The sequence below is a fragment of the Halichoeres trimaculatus genome, unplaced genomic scaffold (genome assembly GCF_033239565.1).
Source record: "Halichoeres trimaculatus isolate MK-OKI-2021-1 unplaced genomic scaffold, fHalTri1.1 fHalTri1_scaffold_2, whole genome shotgun sequence".
NCBI classification, from domain to species: domain Eukaryota; kingdom Metazoa; phylum Chordata; class Actinopteri; order Labriformes; family Labridae; genus Halichoeres; species Halichoeres trimaculatus.
In genome coordinates this window covers 35974315-35992084 of record NW_027437180.1, presented here as the reverse complement: position 1 = coordinate 35992084, position 17770 = coordinate 35974315, and the positions used below count along the sequence as shown (strand labels likewise).

General features: G+C 40.7%; 1 protein-coding gene across 1 annotated transcript in view; it reads right to left on the bottom strand.

The window, feature by feature from the left end:
• Positions 1-15145, bottom strand: part of cygb2 (cytoglobin 2) — a 28903-nt gene extending 13758 nt beyond the window's left edge. The window contains exons 1-2 of the mRNA XM_074665536.1: positions 14897-15145; positions 14424-14712 (exon numbers count right to left, since the gene is read on the bottom strand). Coding sequence (XP_074521637.1) covers positions 14424-14608 — 185 coding nt within the window. The 5' untranslated portion in view covers positions 14609-14712; positions 14897-15145. The remainder of the gene's footprint in view (positions 1-14423; positions 14713-14896) is intronic.
• Positions 15146-17770: the final 2625 nt, after the last annotated feature.

Genomic DNA, 17770 nt, shown 5'->3' with positions numbered 1-17770 from the left:
GGAAGATTGTGCAGCCCCTGATTTATGCCCAGTGCCAGCACAGGATGTCGCTGCCCTTTATGCAGCCAGTTAGAAATGAGGTTGTGGAGGATGTTTGCAAAATATCAGACTATGATGCATGCTAGTAAAGATCACCACCTGTTACAGCGCTGAGCATGTAGCCCTGAGTCAGAGACATCTGAAGAGATCTTGAAACAAACTCACTTTTATATATTTGCCTGTTTGTAATCCGTTATCTAAAATAAGATAATCGGTCATTTTGAAATGTTATTTCTCAGTTTCTGTGCATGGGTTGAAATTAACAGGAAAACACGCACTCATTTACGGCACGTAGACCAAAAGGGATAGATAGTCTGCTCACCTTCTGGACACTAAACTAAAAATTGAGTTTACATAGTTTGTGGCTTTGCATCCTGGGAAAAAATGTCTTAACGAAAGTCGGACAAAAAGAATATCTGCTCTCCTAAACAAATGCTTGCCTTGACAAGAGTCACATCCTTGCTACAGTGGGTGAAGGTGCTCATGGGAAACTGAGTCAAGGGCTGTTTTCCAAACCGTGATTGATGCTCCCAAATGCTTTTGCATGTAGTATGTAGTATGACCATAGGCTGTATGCAGAGTACCGCGTGGCCTCGCCATTTACCATTGTACGGTTTTGAAGCCAAAATACGCCCGTCACAGGCGCAGCAGTTGTGCAGCCAGAGTATAATAAATAATAGTTTTTTTTTCTTTCGAAAGTCTAATCACTTCTTGACTCTACCTCCCGACAAATTTTACAATCCCGAAAAAAAAACACACAAGACCGGCAGCTGTCAATCATCGTTAAAGGTGATGTAAAACCTTAATTTTAACCTCTTATAACTAATGAAAACAAAACTTTTCAGAAAAAAAGAAGACCTGAATACAAGGCAGCCAAATGATATCTTTAAATCACCACAACAATCAGATGTGAGAAACATTTCTATGAGGTGTATTAATTTTTCAAAGTTTGACCACAGCCCATCTGAAATGACTGGAGAGTCTGATTTTTTGACCTATACTGCAGCCAGCCACCAGGGGGAGCAGTTTTTGTGGAGACCTCACTTCAAGCCGAGCAAGATGACATCCATTTTTTTTTTCACAGTCTATGAGTATTAACAACAGACTCTCTGTTGGGTCTGTTTTGTAGTACACTTCTCTGGTTTTCCGTTTCGGAAAGCGGAGCTACAGGTGATGGATTTTGTTCTGCCTTTAGTATAAATGTGCAACCCAGACTTTGGGTAGATCGCAGCATTTTAGTTATTTTATTAATCATATCACAGCAGAATCACCATTTTTGATTTTTAATCTTACACCAAAGGTTATACTGTTCACTAAAAATTAATCTGGAAGGGAATTTTATTCTTTCAGCTGATGGAAAAGCCACTTCTATATAATCCACGCGGCTGTCTAACAATTGTTCAGCTGCTGGGAGAAGCTCATCCATTTATCTATGATGCATCCAAAAAAGTTAATTAAAAGTCCAGAGATCAGTTTAAAGGGTTTACTGTGCAAAAAATCCAAAACAAGCCAATATGTAATTGAGGCAAAAATGTGAAAATAATACTCAATGAAAACTAAACAAATAATGATGATAGAACCAAGGTGAAAAAGATGAACATGACGAAAAGTGATGATGAAAAACTGACGGTCAACAAAAATATCTGAGCTCCTGACTCTGGGAGCTGCTCTGCCCTTTTGTTCTAATTCCCGCCACCAAACATAATAAGTATAGAAAAAGAATAACCACATCCATGGATGGAAACAGGCGGATGATGTCATCAAAGTGACAACGTCATATACACTGCAAAGTGAAAAAAAAAACCCAGCTAAACTTATTTTAGCTTCTACACCATGTATGGTTTAAAAAAGTGAATTAGTGGTTTATTTGGGCTCTAATGAATTTGTAGAAGTAAACTGTTGATTTACTTGTGTTTCTTTTGCATCACTCGTTTCTATCTCACCGACCATCTAACATTAGTGTTGTTGTATTGTAGTTGTAATACCGACTCATTCCAGTAGATGGCGATAATTCACCAAAACCGACACCCACATAAACAAACAGTGTTAGCGTTGCATTGATAAAAACAGTATGCCAGGTAGACTGGTCTTCTGCAAACTGAGAATTTTCCTGGATCAGTAGGACATCAGGGATTTTTGGCAGACTGCAGATTTTTGCAAGATTTTGCAAGTTGCGAAATGTAGAGCAGTAGGGGGTTTGAAAAACAGCCACTATCCCAGAAAAACACTAAAGATTCCTACCACAGGTGTCACTGCAGTTACTGCCAAATGGACAGTACATGCAGCACCTTTAAACACTCTGAGTAACTGTCGTGCTCATCTTTATGCAGATGACGTTGTTGTTTATCTTATTTGCTGTAAAACAGAATAAAAAAGTTAAGTATAGAAACAAAAACACCTTTGAGCAATCAGGGGACTTAAAAGTATCTACATACTGGGAATTGGTGTAAAGCCTGACTCAGAAGAAGCTGGCAAGGCATAACTCACTTATTCTTCAGCTTTGAAGTTCATGTTTCATTTCTGTTTGCTGATGACGATGCTACTGCAAACAGTCTTTTAGACACAGTCATAGGTTTATTTTTCTTTTCCCACATGCCTGTGGGGCTGAAGTCTTTTTAGTGTCAAGACACAGCAGGCTCACAGTATCTGTGGTCCATGTCTGAGGTCTCTTTGCTTTATGTTTTAATAACAGTCGCATAGATAAATGAAGTCATGGTGCCACAGTGACCCCTCATACGTCCCCTCTATTAAAACTGGAACGCTTCATCTCTATGGAGACATGAGGAAACATTTTGTCCCTGAGTGGGAGAAGCACTGTTGTACTTTGGAGAGCTCTGAGCACAGTCTTGCACCTGCCTGTGCATTTAAATGAAGTCATCAAAGCCCATACAGCTCCATTAGTGCAGCTTGTTAATGTCACTTTAATTAGAAGGGAAGGGTTTTTTTAATTTTTGGAGTACCATGAACAACCTTCAGCATTAACGTTTGAACTCAAGGGCAACCAAGGAGAGCCTCATGAAGCTATTTCAGGGGCCTGAATACAGTCAAATTAAGCTTAAAGAGGTGATATTGTGCTTTTTAAGGCTTTATCCTGTCCCTGTGGCACCCACTCAGCAGCTTTACATGATTTACAGCTTTAAAAAACACTCATTTTCTCACATTGGTGTTTTAGAAAATCCTCTACATTAGCTTCTTGTTTTAGCTGCTGATTCTTTAAGGCTCCCAACTCCACAAAACCCCTTCCCTCTGATTGGCCAGCTTTCTGTAAGCCTGTCAGATGTTGAGCTATGGGCAGACCTTGGTGTTCTAGGTCTACCCCTCCAATGTGTCACAAACAGTGATGCCACAATTCATTTTTCTTAGTTAAATATTTTTTTTCTGCTTTTTTCTTTCATCTGACTTTTACCTGGGGAAAGGTGAGTCCTGTCTTTCACTGTAACTCTCTCTATTCCATGAACTGAACCCTCCATTTATCACAAATCCATTGTTAATGAGCAGAGCAACATAAGGTAAGCTACAACAAGGCACCCAAAGGCAAACAGGGGTGTGTCCAGACCTTTGAGACTCGGGTGCCCCGAGCAGGGCACTGAGGATTATGTGAGCCCACACTCCGGCAACGTTTATTTTCGCTTATTGTATTACAAATACAGGATCGATGTCAAGTCTCTCACAACTTTTTGTTTCAGCAGTTTGTCTTTCATGTCCATCTTGTCTGGTCCTGTCTGTTTTTGTTTTTGGTCATGTCTTTCCTCTCGTTTTGGGTTATGTCATGTTCTGCCCTGGTCTTTTCCCACCGTTGCGATTGTCATCCCTGCTCCTCATTGTTTTCACCTGTGCCCCTTTACCACATGTATTTCAGGGTGTATTCACGCCTGGATCGCAGTTGTTCCGAAACAGTGGGCAGCCCCTCTGAAAGTCTGGTTTGTTTGGGCATATGTGAACACAGTAATTGCTCTCGGATGCAGGACAAAACAAAAATAGGTGGTCTCGGCTCGCTTCCATTCAAGCCGTGTAGCAGTTCCCCTGCAGTGAGAACACAAGCGCCCCAGCAACCGGCACAACCGATTGTGATGGGGGCAGTAATGCAGCCGGTTGACAATTGCACAGTCAAAACAGTAGAAGAAGAATGAGTAGAAGAATCAACATTGGCAGAGGAAGAAGTAGAGAAGCCTGAAGAACAGAAAAAATTAGTCGTGGGCTCACGTGGAACAGCAAGGAAATAAAATGCGTCATTGAAAAAACTGCACATGTTGATTGTATAGCGCACACTGGAACATGAGCCAGATAAACGCAATGATGCAAACTAGCCACACACGTTGTTGATGCTCCATGGCGGGTAAGAACATGAATGAATGAACAATCATAGGGAAACTCCCCACCTTATGATTTCTGACCATTGAGAGAAAAAAACGACAGCATGTGACATTTGTTTACAACTTTGAACCGCATGAGACTTTTGCCTTGTGTACACAAATGAACCAAGTGACAACTGCTACAATTGTATCAATTTTGCTCCTGAATAGGAACGAAGGAAACGAGCCACAGGTGTGAATACACCCTTAGTCTGCGTCTTTCCCCTGTCCTGTGCTGGATTGTCATGTCATGCCATTGCTCGTAACTATAGTCCAAGATCTTTTTGCTGTCTTAGTTTTGCCTTTTTTCCACCAGCGAAACTGTGATTTTGAGTTTATTACTAATCAACAGGCTACAGCTTTGAAAAAATATTTCAAATCAAAATTAAACTGAACAGTTTCAGCAGTGCACCAAAAACAGTACTTTTAAAGCTTTCTTCAGCTGTTTTTTTTAATTGAAAATTTAAAAAAAAAAAAAAAAATGAAGAAAAATTCCAATAATCTCTGCATGTTCCTTTGGAACAAAACATGTAGACTCATATTATTATTCATTTTGATTGCAATTGCACAATTTTGCCAAATCATGCAGCTGCTGTTGTTGAAGGCAGCTGCTGAATGTAACTAATAAAGTAACTTGTAATCCAACTTACCGTAAAATATCAAATAGTAGCCGGGGCGTTTATTTGTTTCAATCACTGAGCAGACCAGGCGTTTATTTGAGACCGGGCGACTATTTCTTTCCCTGGAAATAACATTCAGCGGAAGTGGTAACGTCTTCTTCTTTGACTCTTCAAAGCCTCCTCATCTTTACGTTGTAATTGCATAATTCGTCCTGGCAGACTACCTGTGTTTGTTTATATCAGGCACACCGTGCGTAGACTGATACATTAAGCGGCGAGAGCCTCGTAGCCAGCTGTGGCTCTGCAGCAGAGGTAGCGCTGTTTTACGACACGATGAGAACTAGAGCCTTATTTGGCGGTGTTTTTGTGTGAAAGTAACGCGCTGAAAATTCTCTAAATAAAGCGTGAATGCAGACCGATATCAGATTATTTCGGTGGGAGTCCGTTTATTTGTGTTTTGGGTCAAGTAAAATGTGGGCCCATCTGAGTCTGCACTTAGACGGCAGACGAGCAGACGAGAAGGGAAGGGGGTTTTTGGTGCGAGCGCTCCGGGCTTCTGCTGCACAAAAAACACTGTTGTAGGGTCATGTGTGTGCCGAACCGATTACGTCGATCCGAACGGATCATGGATAAATCATGAGCCGTTGCACCACTACAAATAAAGTACAGTCTGATTATGTTTCTTTTACAAAAATCAGTTTTCAAGAGTCAACTGTCAGTTGTGAGCTCAGCGTTTACATGTGTGTTCTGTACTACGACCATGGAATGAAAAAAAACAAACAAAAAAAATTGACTGCGGCTCGTAGGCTGCGCCAAGTAACTTACCATACCCCCGGCGTTTATTTGGAACGGGCGTCTATTTTGCTAAACGTGCTGCTACACCCGGCGTTTATTTGGAACCCGGCGTTTATTTGGTATTTTACGGTAGTTACTTTTTAAAGGAGTAATCAGTAATTAGATTACTGTTTCAAGGTAACACTGTTTGAAAACCAGTGCACGTGTAGTAGTTTCTTTATATCTATGTTTAAAATATGGGAAAGCAAAATACCCCCTCTTTAAGCATAAATTCCTGATTTGGTGGATCTACAATGTATTAGATTGGCTTTACAACTTTGATCTTGATTTGACATACACTTTCAGAATCTCCCAGACAAAAACTCAGTTGTACTGGTAATCCATGGAAATCAGAGTCCATCCTCCATCATCAAACAGAGCTATTGTCTATGAAGGGAGAGCTTACTTGCATATCTAAATTACAATAAAACCTATAGAGATCTAGACCCCTGTGAGCCACACAATTCATGCATTTTCCCTCTGCATTTAAAAACAAAAGCCCTGCACAATACCAGGGTGTGCCTAATGTTCGACAGGGTTGATCATTTCAGCGGATACCACAAAGCTTTTCCACTCAACAAATCAGCTTGCATCTCCTGTTATGAAAACAACGTGAAGTGCCTCCAATTAATCAAGTGCCATTGTCACATAATTCTGTTTCATCACCGCTCTTACTCATCTCCAGCTTGGTGAAAATGTGCTTGAACCCTGCCATTAACTTTGACATTACAACAGTGTGGAGGGGTAGATTGTTCTCTCAAGCTGCCATATGCACTGTTCTGCTGCAGCCCGGGGATATCTCTCTTTGGTGCAATTGCATTTGTACGCATTGGTAGAGATCGACTGTCTGTTCTCTCCATGCATGCAGATGGATTGACATGGGGATGCAAATGAGTGTTCTCGTGGGGGATTTTGTGCATGACTGTGACCCAGTGTTCGCCCCAGGTTGTGTTAGGTAACTGAGGAACTGCTAGCCAACTGTTGATGATACCACCAATGATAAAAAGGATATCTACAGAGCTGGGATTGGCTGATGAGCATGACTATCTTCTGGTTTGAAACAGACAACAAGACTGAAGGTGTCACCTTTGACTCAGGGCAGCCAGTAATGGATTTGTAAGGTACTGTTCACTTTTGCACCCGTGCTAATGGAGAGATACAGACCTGACCAAAATCTCAAGACCAGTTGAAAAATTGCTGTAATTTCTCTTTTGCACACTTGGATATTAACAATGTTTTAAGTAGAGCTACGATGTGCAAAAGCATCCAGAGATCAGAGGCCAAAATAGATAAAGCTGCAAAAACACAGTGGTGAGTTGAGGGAATCCCTGGTTGAACTGTTGAACGCAACTTGTGGCTTAGGATGCAAAAAGAGGGCTAGGTCCAAGATCATGGACTGAAATTTGTCTTGTCCCAGAAGGAATTGGCGTATACACAGGTTAAGGTCAATTTTAAGAGATGATTTAATTTTAAGGCCGATTTAACAGGTTTCAGATCAGTGATCTTTTTCCAACCTTAGGCTGTAAGAACTTCATTTATGAGGTCAAACCCAGCCAGTTGTTTTTGTTGGGGAGTCACTTCAACTTTTAGCAATTCTTCACCCTATAAAGCTGACAAGCTAAGATTCCTATTAGCCTAGACTGTAACTGTGCTCCTGTGCTATGTGACTCTTACCCCTAATTCACACATAAATGTTAGCACCCCAAGGCACCGCACTGTGCTATGCTGCGAAGTGTTGTGGTTTTGGGGCGCGTGCCAATTCATACTGGATGAGTCTCTGGAGCGCAGCGCACATAGCACCTGGATACCCGAGATCACAAGATCATAGGAGAACCACATGTTCCTGCAGGAATCCCACCCATGACAACACATTTTCATTAATTAATTAGCATGTTACACCTGGCCCTCACTTCAGCACCTTTACACCATGCCTTCCCTTTTCTGTTGGTGTCCTTATAGGAAGAATGTATTGTGTTGTTTTGTATAGAATTATTAAGTTTTTCACCTCCAAGATTAACTTTCTTTGTCCAAAAGCTCAGATTTTATCCGGATCTGACCTACTGATGACTTCTGGCATGTGCCAGAGACGTAGGTTTAATAAACAGATGAGATTTATGATTAGGAGCCAGAACATGGTGCTTTATTTTGAAAAGCTGCGTTTCCACCAAGCAGTACGGGTCGGTTCAGTACGGTTTGGGACGGTTTGGGACAGTTATAGAATAGAATAGAATAGAATAGAAAATACTTTATTTATCCCCGAGGGGAAATTCAGGAGTCACCGCAGCATTTAAGAAAACAAAAGTAAGAAAGAGTATAGAAAGTGCAAAAATGTCCATAAGAAAATAGATGATGATATCCCGTCCACCACTCGTCCACCACTCGCCGGCCCAGCCAGTCTCCACCTCCACAGGGTCCAGGACTGAGCCTCCCCAGCAGTCTGTTCAGTCTCTGTCTCCTGGATCCTGTCTGCTCACAGCAGGCGAAGCTCCTCCGATGTGTCGCGGCGTCCGATGTCTGCTCCGTCAGCCACGTCCAAGAACAGCATGATGCCGCTGGGCTAGCACAGCTAGCTCATCCATCCCCCGGAGCGAGATCCCACGTTCCCAACAACGATGGATGGAAGGACAGGTCCACGTCGTCACCTCCCAGCTCACATCCGAGAACCAGCACGTCGTCCTCACCTCCTCCTCCTCAGCTCGAGGGAAATCATCAAGCCCTACACTAGTTAGCATTGACATGCTACAGGCTGCTAACAGCTAATTTCGCATGTAAACAATGCAGCCATGGTTACATGTAGGATCTCCAGACAAACACAGGAGAAAAGTAGTAAAAAATACTGCCGAAGCCACAAAAAGTTTGGTGTCCGTGACCGACAATGAACCATACAAAGTGATGATCCACCCCAAATACAAAGATGACGAAAAAGAGACGAAAAAATTACAAGAAACGGACAAAGACGAGAGAGCTGCTGCAACAGGCAGCTACTTGGTAGCGCCAATGTCTCATCCCGTTTGCGTTTCCACAGCAAACTGTGCCCTCTCGTGGTGGGTGGCGTGTAAGCCGCATGCCGGAAGCCACAGCTGGTAAACAATAGTGCGACGCCGTAGCAGCTTACCCCGCGATTAAATCCAACAAAGAAGAAAACGCGACACAGTAAACAAAGAGCACGGATGGAAGACATGCAGCATTTCGTCCTCTCTGTGATTTTCATGTAACTCTCTGTTACAAAGTGCAATCAAGCTTTGTTTCAGAGAAGTCTGTGTGCCGCCAGGAGAAATGCAGCCGCTGTCGGGGTAAGTGACGATTCTTTTGACCAATCAACCGTCTGCAGTGTGTTGCTCCACCTCCCAAGAGCGGATCGGTTCAGTCTGGCACCCATACGAAAGGGTCCCAAAAAAGTGGGACGGCTCGTCTCGGTTTTTAGGGATCCGTCCCGGGATGAGTCTGTGGAAACGCCGCTAAACTGATCGTTTTTGTGTCAGATTTCTTGTTTGGTATGATTTGCTCTGCAGAGATTGACGTGTTTCTGCAGCGACCCCGGCCAAAATAGACTCACAGCGAAACAGCTGCGCTCAGCCGTTGGTGGCGCTGGCGGACCGCACCACATGCTGTGTGAATGCAATGATTGACTAGAGTGGTTTCCAAATACGGTGGACAGCTATTTGTCAGATTCTGGGGTCCCTTCTCTTACCCCAGAAGTACACCAGTCTCCAGTCCAGCTCCAGGGGGAATCAGGAGACCCAGAAGTTCCTTCAATTTTCGCCCTTAATGTTAGTTCTCTTTTCGGTCATGCTGGGCTGTGAAACCTAGAACCTGTAGACTCCTAGCTCGGCTCAGCTCATTGTGTCTGTTTGTTATTAATACGATCTAGTTTTGACACAGTTTGTCTTATTTTGAAAGTCACTGCACAAGTTCCTGTGCTGCTTGATCTGCTTTTTGTAAATCAATGCGCCACTGCTCCGGCACCCAGCAAAATTAGAAGGCTTACATATCTGATGCATCTGGCTCTGACTTGTCAGAGCAAAGGCCCAGTCTGACCACAATGAGCAGAGTGGATCCACACACATTGACTTGAATAGAAACCTACATGAGCATGTGCTGTGACAGATCAGAGCTGGACAGGTAAAAACAAGATGAGCTGAATAATACAATCTTCACGACACTGTCAGCCTCTTTACTGGTAGAAACTGCTTCAGAAACTGCCTCTATCCTGAACCTCATACAGATGAAATGTGTATTAAAGTAAGATAAACCCTCTGATGCCTCTGTCTGTGGTTATCAATGACAAAACAAACTGATGTAAAGCAACAAGACTTTCAGCAGCACCTCGGCTGAACTCCTGCAGCTGACACAAAGTTCAGCAACACAGCCATCACACACTGCTCAGGCAATGACTTCATGAGAACACAGGCTGGTTTGGAAACTGAGAACAAACTCTGATTGAATCAACACCTCTGTGATTTGTTGCTCTTACACTAAGAGGAACGCCAGATTGTCAATACGTATCTCGTACGTGGTGTGATTTGCAGCTCTGATATGATTGATTTTGTTTTTAGTCGCAGCCAGCTGAGAGTGAAAGGAGAGAAAATCTCATCTCTTCAACAAAGCAAAAGAAAAACCACGACACATCAGTGAAAGAAAGACGGGCTACACAAGAAATCTGAAAGGACTGACGGAGGGAAACATTGAAGTGCCAAAGCTTGTTGCTGTCATCCACAGATAAGAGCAAAAGACACACACACACACACACACTCACACACACACGCTGCTCTCTGCCCCTGCCACTCTCCCTCAGGGATTATATTCACCCAAAAAGCGAAAATCAGTTTGTCTCACTGGCATCAGTCTCCTTGGCTACAACAGGCTGTCCATTTTAACAAGCCCTTGAGGGTTTTCTCTGAGAAACACTAAGTCAATTTAACCGGGAACATTCAAACGAATCAACTCTTTCTTCTCGGATAAAAAAAAAGACATGAAAAGAAGCTGGAGAAACAGACAGGCCACGTTACATCCAGTTCATCTGTGACTCTGCTGTGATGCTACGCTGAAGATGACTGCCTGTCGGAGATAAGGCTGAGGGAACAAGTGTTTGATGTTATGGTTCTGAATATGTTACGACAACTTAAGATGAAAAAGGGACGGGTTGAGCTGGAGCTGTGGATAATGTAAGAAAAAAGCGATTACAGCATTTCAAAAGATGGAAATTAATGATGCGTTTATGTCAACAAATTCAGCGTGTCTGAATCTCAAAGATGTTACGCTGCTGAACAAAAGTCTCAGGAGATGTCGGATGATGTATTTCTCCAGCTTCTCAACAAGAAGAATGCAATGTTCCCTCCTTCCCTACACTTTTCACAGCTCAGTTGGTGAGAGATCGAGGGAATGGGTACAGAACGTGGTGTGTGTACATGCATGTATGTGTGAGCGTGTGTGGCGTATGCAAAAGGCAGACTGTTTTTGCCAGGATACATAAGATATATACTATGCACATCTGTATGCTTCATAATATATCTTTTATTTCCTTCCCTTGAAAGAAATTTTATCCAATCAGTTAATAAAGAAACCAGAACGATGTCTGCTGAGGCCTGTCTCAATAAAACATGATGAAGAGAGATTTACTGAAAACAATCAGTGAGTAGAGATAGACCAATCAGTCAGGCCAATTAATAACATTTTGAGAAAATCTGCCCCGGCCAGCTCTTATGCTTACGAGGCTGATTAGTAAAAGTAAACAAACAATTAGGGAAGCACCAATCCAACTTTTAAGTCCCAATACCAAAACAGACACTCCTAAATACAAGGATAAGACTGAGAATAATGTTTTGGTGACTTCATACTTTTCCAACTTTGTAAACTAAAGTGAAATAAGCTGTTTTTCCAATTTTAAAATGACTCAATTATTACTTTATGGGATTTAAATGAGGAAATGCAGCATTAACAGGAATTAAAGCTCAACTGCTAACCTTAAAAAGTGGAAAAGCAAAGAGTTAAATAATTAAAAAATGTAGCTATTGAAAGCAAAAAAACACAGACCTAATGCATTGAACACATAGGAAAGGCACAAGGCTTCAAACACAGAGGAGCATAGATTAGAGTTGAATAGATCTGCACTGCAGATCAACAATATCTGATACCAGGATTGGATCAGTGCATCGCTTTACATGATGTCTGCAGACACTGCAAGCTGCTTTGTTGGGAATAGGTAATTGCCATTCATTAGTCATTGGCATCTATTCGTCAATGACATAGACTGTATAAAACATGGACGTAGTCTCCCCGACGTCACCCGTCTGTTTCTGAAACAGAAAATGAAGCACATCGGCCATATTGGTAGTGGCAAGGGCTTTGCCTACAACCGTAGAGCGCCTGATGCTTTGAAAATGTCTTTTTTTGGCTTGGTGTGTATGTGACTCCTGGTACTTCCAGAGCCAGCCTCAAGTGGACACTCAAGAGACAGCAGATTTTAGCACTTCAGCATTATCTCATATTCTCAGACCGGAAGTTGCCGCTTGGTCAATGATCCCTCTTCTCTCTTGTTATATAATACAGTTAGCACACAGCCTAATAATACACTACTGACACCATCTGGAGGGAATACTGTATTACACCCAAGCAGCAACCTCCGGTTTAAAAATATGACACAATGCTGAAGTGCTAAAATCTGCTGTTTCTCTAGTGTCCACTTGAGGCTGGCTCTGAAAGTACCGGAAGTCACAAACACACCAAACCAAAAAAGATATTTTCAAAGCAGAAATTAACCTATTTACGGCCTGGTTCAAAAAATGTCTCCTGTCTGAGTCGCTAATTTTACTATCGGCACACACTGTACAGGGGGTGAGTTTTTTTCTAACTCAGCCGTTTGGAGGATATTAACCCCCGTACTGCCTGGACTAATCAACAATTATAAAAAATATATTGTTTTTATGTTTCCACATTCTTACAGGTATTAAATTAAGTGGAAATTGTAAATTTGAATATAGTAAAAACAATAGTTATAACTAAGTTATATTGTTATATAGACATAAGAAGTTCATCCCCTGACCAATATATTGTAACATAGTGGACCTGATACCATCTTTGGTTTGTGTAGAATATGAATCAAGAGGTAATAATGAGATACAAAGGTCATTTCAGCTGCATCAAGGTGAGCTCGGCCAATCAGAGGGGCAGCTCAGGTCAGGTTACAGATCTCCCCTCACTTCCAATATGGCCGCGATAGCCAATCTGCTTCAAAAGTCTGTTTTGGAAACAAATGGGTGACATCAAGGAGACTGCTAATTATACAGACTAAGATTTCATCCAAGGACTGATTTAAAAAAAATACATTTTTTTTTACTTTTATTACTAGATTATATTCCTATTAACACATTAATGAAATATTCAATGATGTCAAGAAACCTGGCCTACGCCTTCCTGCTGGTGAGCACTGTAAGCACCTCCCTAGACACAATCAAGTTTTAACAATCTTAGAGGACATAATATCAAAAGTAAAACTATTGATTTCCTGTTTTAAAATCTGTTAAGATGTATTAGATGATGCTGTTTAGTAGTGTAAATCTGTAGCATTACTAGGTGTGTTTTTCTATATCTGGCTTAGAGTTAATGTTTAATTGATGTATATCATCAAATGCAAATAGACACAACAACATGGTATGTCTTAAAATGAAAAGAAATCCAAAAAGTTGAATAAAGATTTGCATTGATAAAAAATGTCAGCATTATATATCATCCATTGGCATCACCCTTTAAAAACTGAGATCCATGTATGACGTGCATGCAGTTAAACCTGACGATTTACAGTTCATGCTATCGATAATAAGGAAAGATTGTGGTTAACATGGGAAAAAATCCTCTAATGGGATTATAATGCAGCGTTTACAGCCATGTGCATACCCAAAGGATGACAGGGGAAACCTTGTTTCATTATGTCGCCTTTTTCATTTCCTTAAACATCAGTTTTTGCAGGTTCATTGACTATTCGTGACACTCAGAGAATGAAGAGCGCCATCGTTCTCAGGTCCATTTGACAGACGCTTGTTGGGATATGCACAAATTGGATGATTGTTGAAAGCCAGGTCTGTGCTGGAGATAGACAGGTCTGACACCAGAATACCATAACAAGCTCAAACTCTGCAGCATGTGGGGCGTTTCTGTGCCATGGAGTCACATGAGGACAAACATGAAAGATACACTCCACTATATTTGATACATTTCATCTTTTGTTATCTATTTCGAATTTTCTTGGAAGTGTTTTCTACATTTGGATGATTTGTTTTCCATTTTTAACACTGGTTATAACCTTGAGAAGGAGGTTGCCAGAGTTTATGAAGCTGAGTTGTCCTGAAGAAAATGGTACAATTTTACTTTTCTTTTGCCTTCCGTGTTTTTTATGATCCAAATAAAAGTCAAGAGGAGCTCTCAGCCACTTTTCCCTCAACATGCACAGAAAAGCATCCAAACTCACACACAGCAACATATGGACACTGCAGAGAAACTAGATGAGTGGTTTCACTTAAAAACACCTGATTTGTCTCAAAGTGGAGCCTAAGTTTTCACACCTGAACACAAAGCCACTCACCTTATAAGAACAGACACCCCCACGTCCTCGCAGTTCTTGTAGACGACCCCCCACGTGTCCTGGATGATCTCCCTCTCAGTGTCGGTGAGAGGCTCGGTGCGCTCCGGACGATCATCGCACTCCACGTCTCCTCTCCGCACTCCCAGCATCTGCGGAGGTGGAGGTGGCGACTCTCTGCGAGACATCCTCCCGCGGCGCAGCAGCCCGGAGGCTCCCAGCAGAGCCCGGGGGAGGTAGGGAGCGAGGGAGGGGGGGAGGGTGACAGAGAGCTGAGACCCCACGGCGGGAGCTGGGAGAGGAGAGTCAGGATGAGAAGAGGAGCGGAGAGGAAGAAGAGGAAGAGGAGAAGGAGGAGGAGGAGGAAGAGGAAAGGGAATGGAGAGGAGAGGAGGGAGGCAGTTCTTGTTGGCGATGGAAGAAAAAGAAAAATGAAGCTCTCACTCCCCCACCTGCCACCCACCACACTCTCTTACCCAAAAACTCTCCCTCTCTTCTCCTCTGGCCAACTCCAAACTTATTTCTCTGTGTTTCCTCACTCCCTCCACTTCTCCTCTCCCTCCTTCTCCTCCTTCTCCCCCAGTGAAGGAGATGCTCAGCAGTGATGCTGCTGTTTCCCCAGTCACTCCTGCTCCGTCTCTCTCTGATCCTCTCGCTCCAGTGGAGAAGATGAGGCGCTCGGAGCCTGTGGTGTGTGTGTGTGTAAGTGTGTGTGTGTTGTTGGAGGACCTGATGGAATGAGAGCAGGGTGGGGAGAAACACAGAGAGGGAGGAACAGAGGGAGGGAGGGAGGGAGGACACTGTCTCTTTGCACATTTAGATACTGACACAAGCCGTATATTGATGCTTAGAAGACAAATTAGGATAACCCTCATAGGTTTAAGGTGAGCCTCAAATGTTAACCACACTTGGTCACTCTTTTTAAAAAGTCAGCGCCCCATTTTGGCCACTAGGGGTGGGAGAAAAAATCAAAAATCGATACATCAGGATTTTTTGTTTGGCAATAACAAAATCAGATTTTTTTGTCAAAGTCGTTTTATGTTTTATTCAAATTCTTAATTTCTTTTTTTTTATAAATTAGATTTGAAAAGAGTTACCACTTTCCTCCAGCAGAGGGCGAAATGTTTCCCTCCGACTCACATGATGTGCATTTTATGGGAAAATTTAGCTCCTTAAGATATAGTCTGTAGACATCATCATATAACTTTTTCACATGGTCTGGTGTTAAAAAAGCAAACTAAAAATAGCAAAATGTCGCAAATATCGAAGAATCGCAATTTAAATTGAAACTACACCCCAATTTTTTACTTTAAATAACAGAATTATGGTCATCCTGTTACTCTACATAAAATATTAATAACAATAATAATAATAATAATAATAATAATAATAATAATAATAATAATAACAATAATAATAACAATAATAATAGTAATAATAATAATGATAATAATAATAATCACATGATAATGGAATTATTATTATCATTATTATTATTATTATTATTATTATAAATAATAATAAAATAATAATAAAATAATAATAATAATAATAATAATAATAATAATAATAATAATAATAATAATAATAATATAATAATAATAATAATAATAATAATAATAATAATAATCATAATAATCATAATAATCATATAATAATAATAATAATAATAGCATTATTTATATATCACCTTCAAAAACACATTGCTTACAAAGTGCTTTGATGATTAAAACCATGGAAGAGAATCAGGAAGGTGACAAGAAATCTTTAGCAGAGGGAGATTAGTGGTGGGTGAATGTGATATCTCAAAGATTTTTTAAAAGGGGGATCAGGTAAAGAGCAATTAAATACGTAAAAAAGAAAAGCATTGTGAGATAAAAGATAATAGTTCAGGGGTGGCAAACCAGAGACCAAGAGCCACAAAAATTACAGTGGTACAACAAAGGGCCACATCACACGTGGTCTTTCAAATGAACTTCCTCTCACACATAAACTAAATGCCATAAAATGAAAATCAATACATTTCCAATTTTCAAAGCAAGATTTATGGGTTTGAAAGTGTGTTCAAATTTGTCTATCTATCTATCTATCTATCTATCTATCTATCTATCTATCTATCTATCTATCTATCTATCTATCTATCTATCTATCTATCTATGAGCGATTGAGAGGAGCACATGTAGAGCTCATCACCCAAGTATTGACCAATACTGATCCCAATGTTGGCATCAATATATCAATGTTTTAGATTGATCGGCACACCACTACCCGTAACAATATATTAATATATATTTTTATGAATGGATCGAAGAGCCGCACACTGAAAGGCGAAGAGCCACATGCGGCTCACAAGCCACAGGCTAGCCACCCCTGGCATAGATAATAGATAATAGAAATACAAACATTGAGCAACTGAGCAAAAAAATAAAGAGCAAGAAGATTAATAAGAAGAAAAAAAACATTCTAATAAATTTCAAAAGTAATTACTCAAGTACTTCTCTGATCATGAAAGTGTTGATAAATACTGAGACCAACATTGGTGTTGATGGATTGATCTGCAAATTGCCACGACTGACGCTTTTTAGCCTAAATAAAAAAACTTTGCATATGCAAGCAAGAAAAAATAATCTTATCTGAGGTCTTTTTACTGCCTCCCTGTTCGTCAGAGGACGGACTCTAAAATATTCCTGCTGTTTTACAAAACAATGAATGGATTGGGTCCAAAATACATCATTGATGCGTTATTTCTAGTATAAACCATCAAGACCACTCAGGTCATCTGGATCAGGTCTGCTTTCTGTCCCAAGAGTCAGAACCAAACATGGAGAAGAAGCATTCAGCTTCTATGCTCCAAATATCTGGAAAGACTCACCTTTTTATGACTGTCTTTCATTAGAGTATTTTAACAAATAATTTTAATATTTCTGTTAATAAGTGCACAACTCTGCACTGCGGCTTTTATGCTTGTATCTTACAATCTGTTTTAACCTCTTTTTTAAGAATTTATTTTATTTAAATGTTAATAATTATTTTTATCTGCTTTTAAATTTTTTTCTTCTGACATGTTTTGCTGATTTGTATCTCTGTAAAGCACTTTGAATTGCCTTGCGGAAATGTGCTTTATAAACAAACTTGCCTTGCCTTTTTTTAAATTTTTATTTGTAATTTACTGAACACTTATTTTGTTTCAGGTTAAGGCATAGATCAAAAGTATAGCCTTAAATGAAACCAATTAGATCCTGGGACAGTGAAAGTTTGTGTATCCCACGGTTACTCTTTATGCTGACGATTTTGTGTTTTGTGTCACAGACTCTGTTCTGTTACTCAGTGAAAAATATGACTTCTTTCAG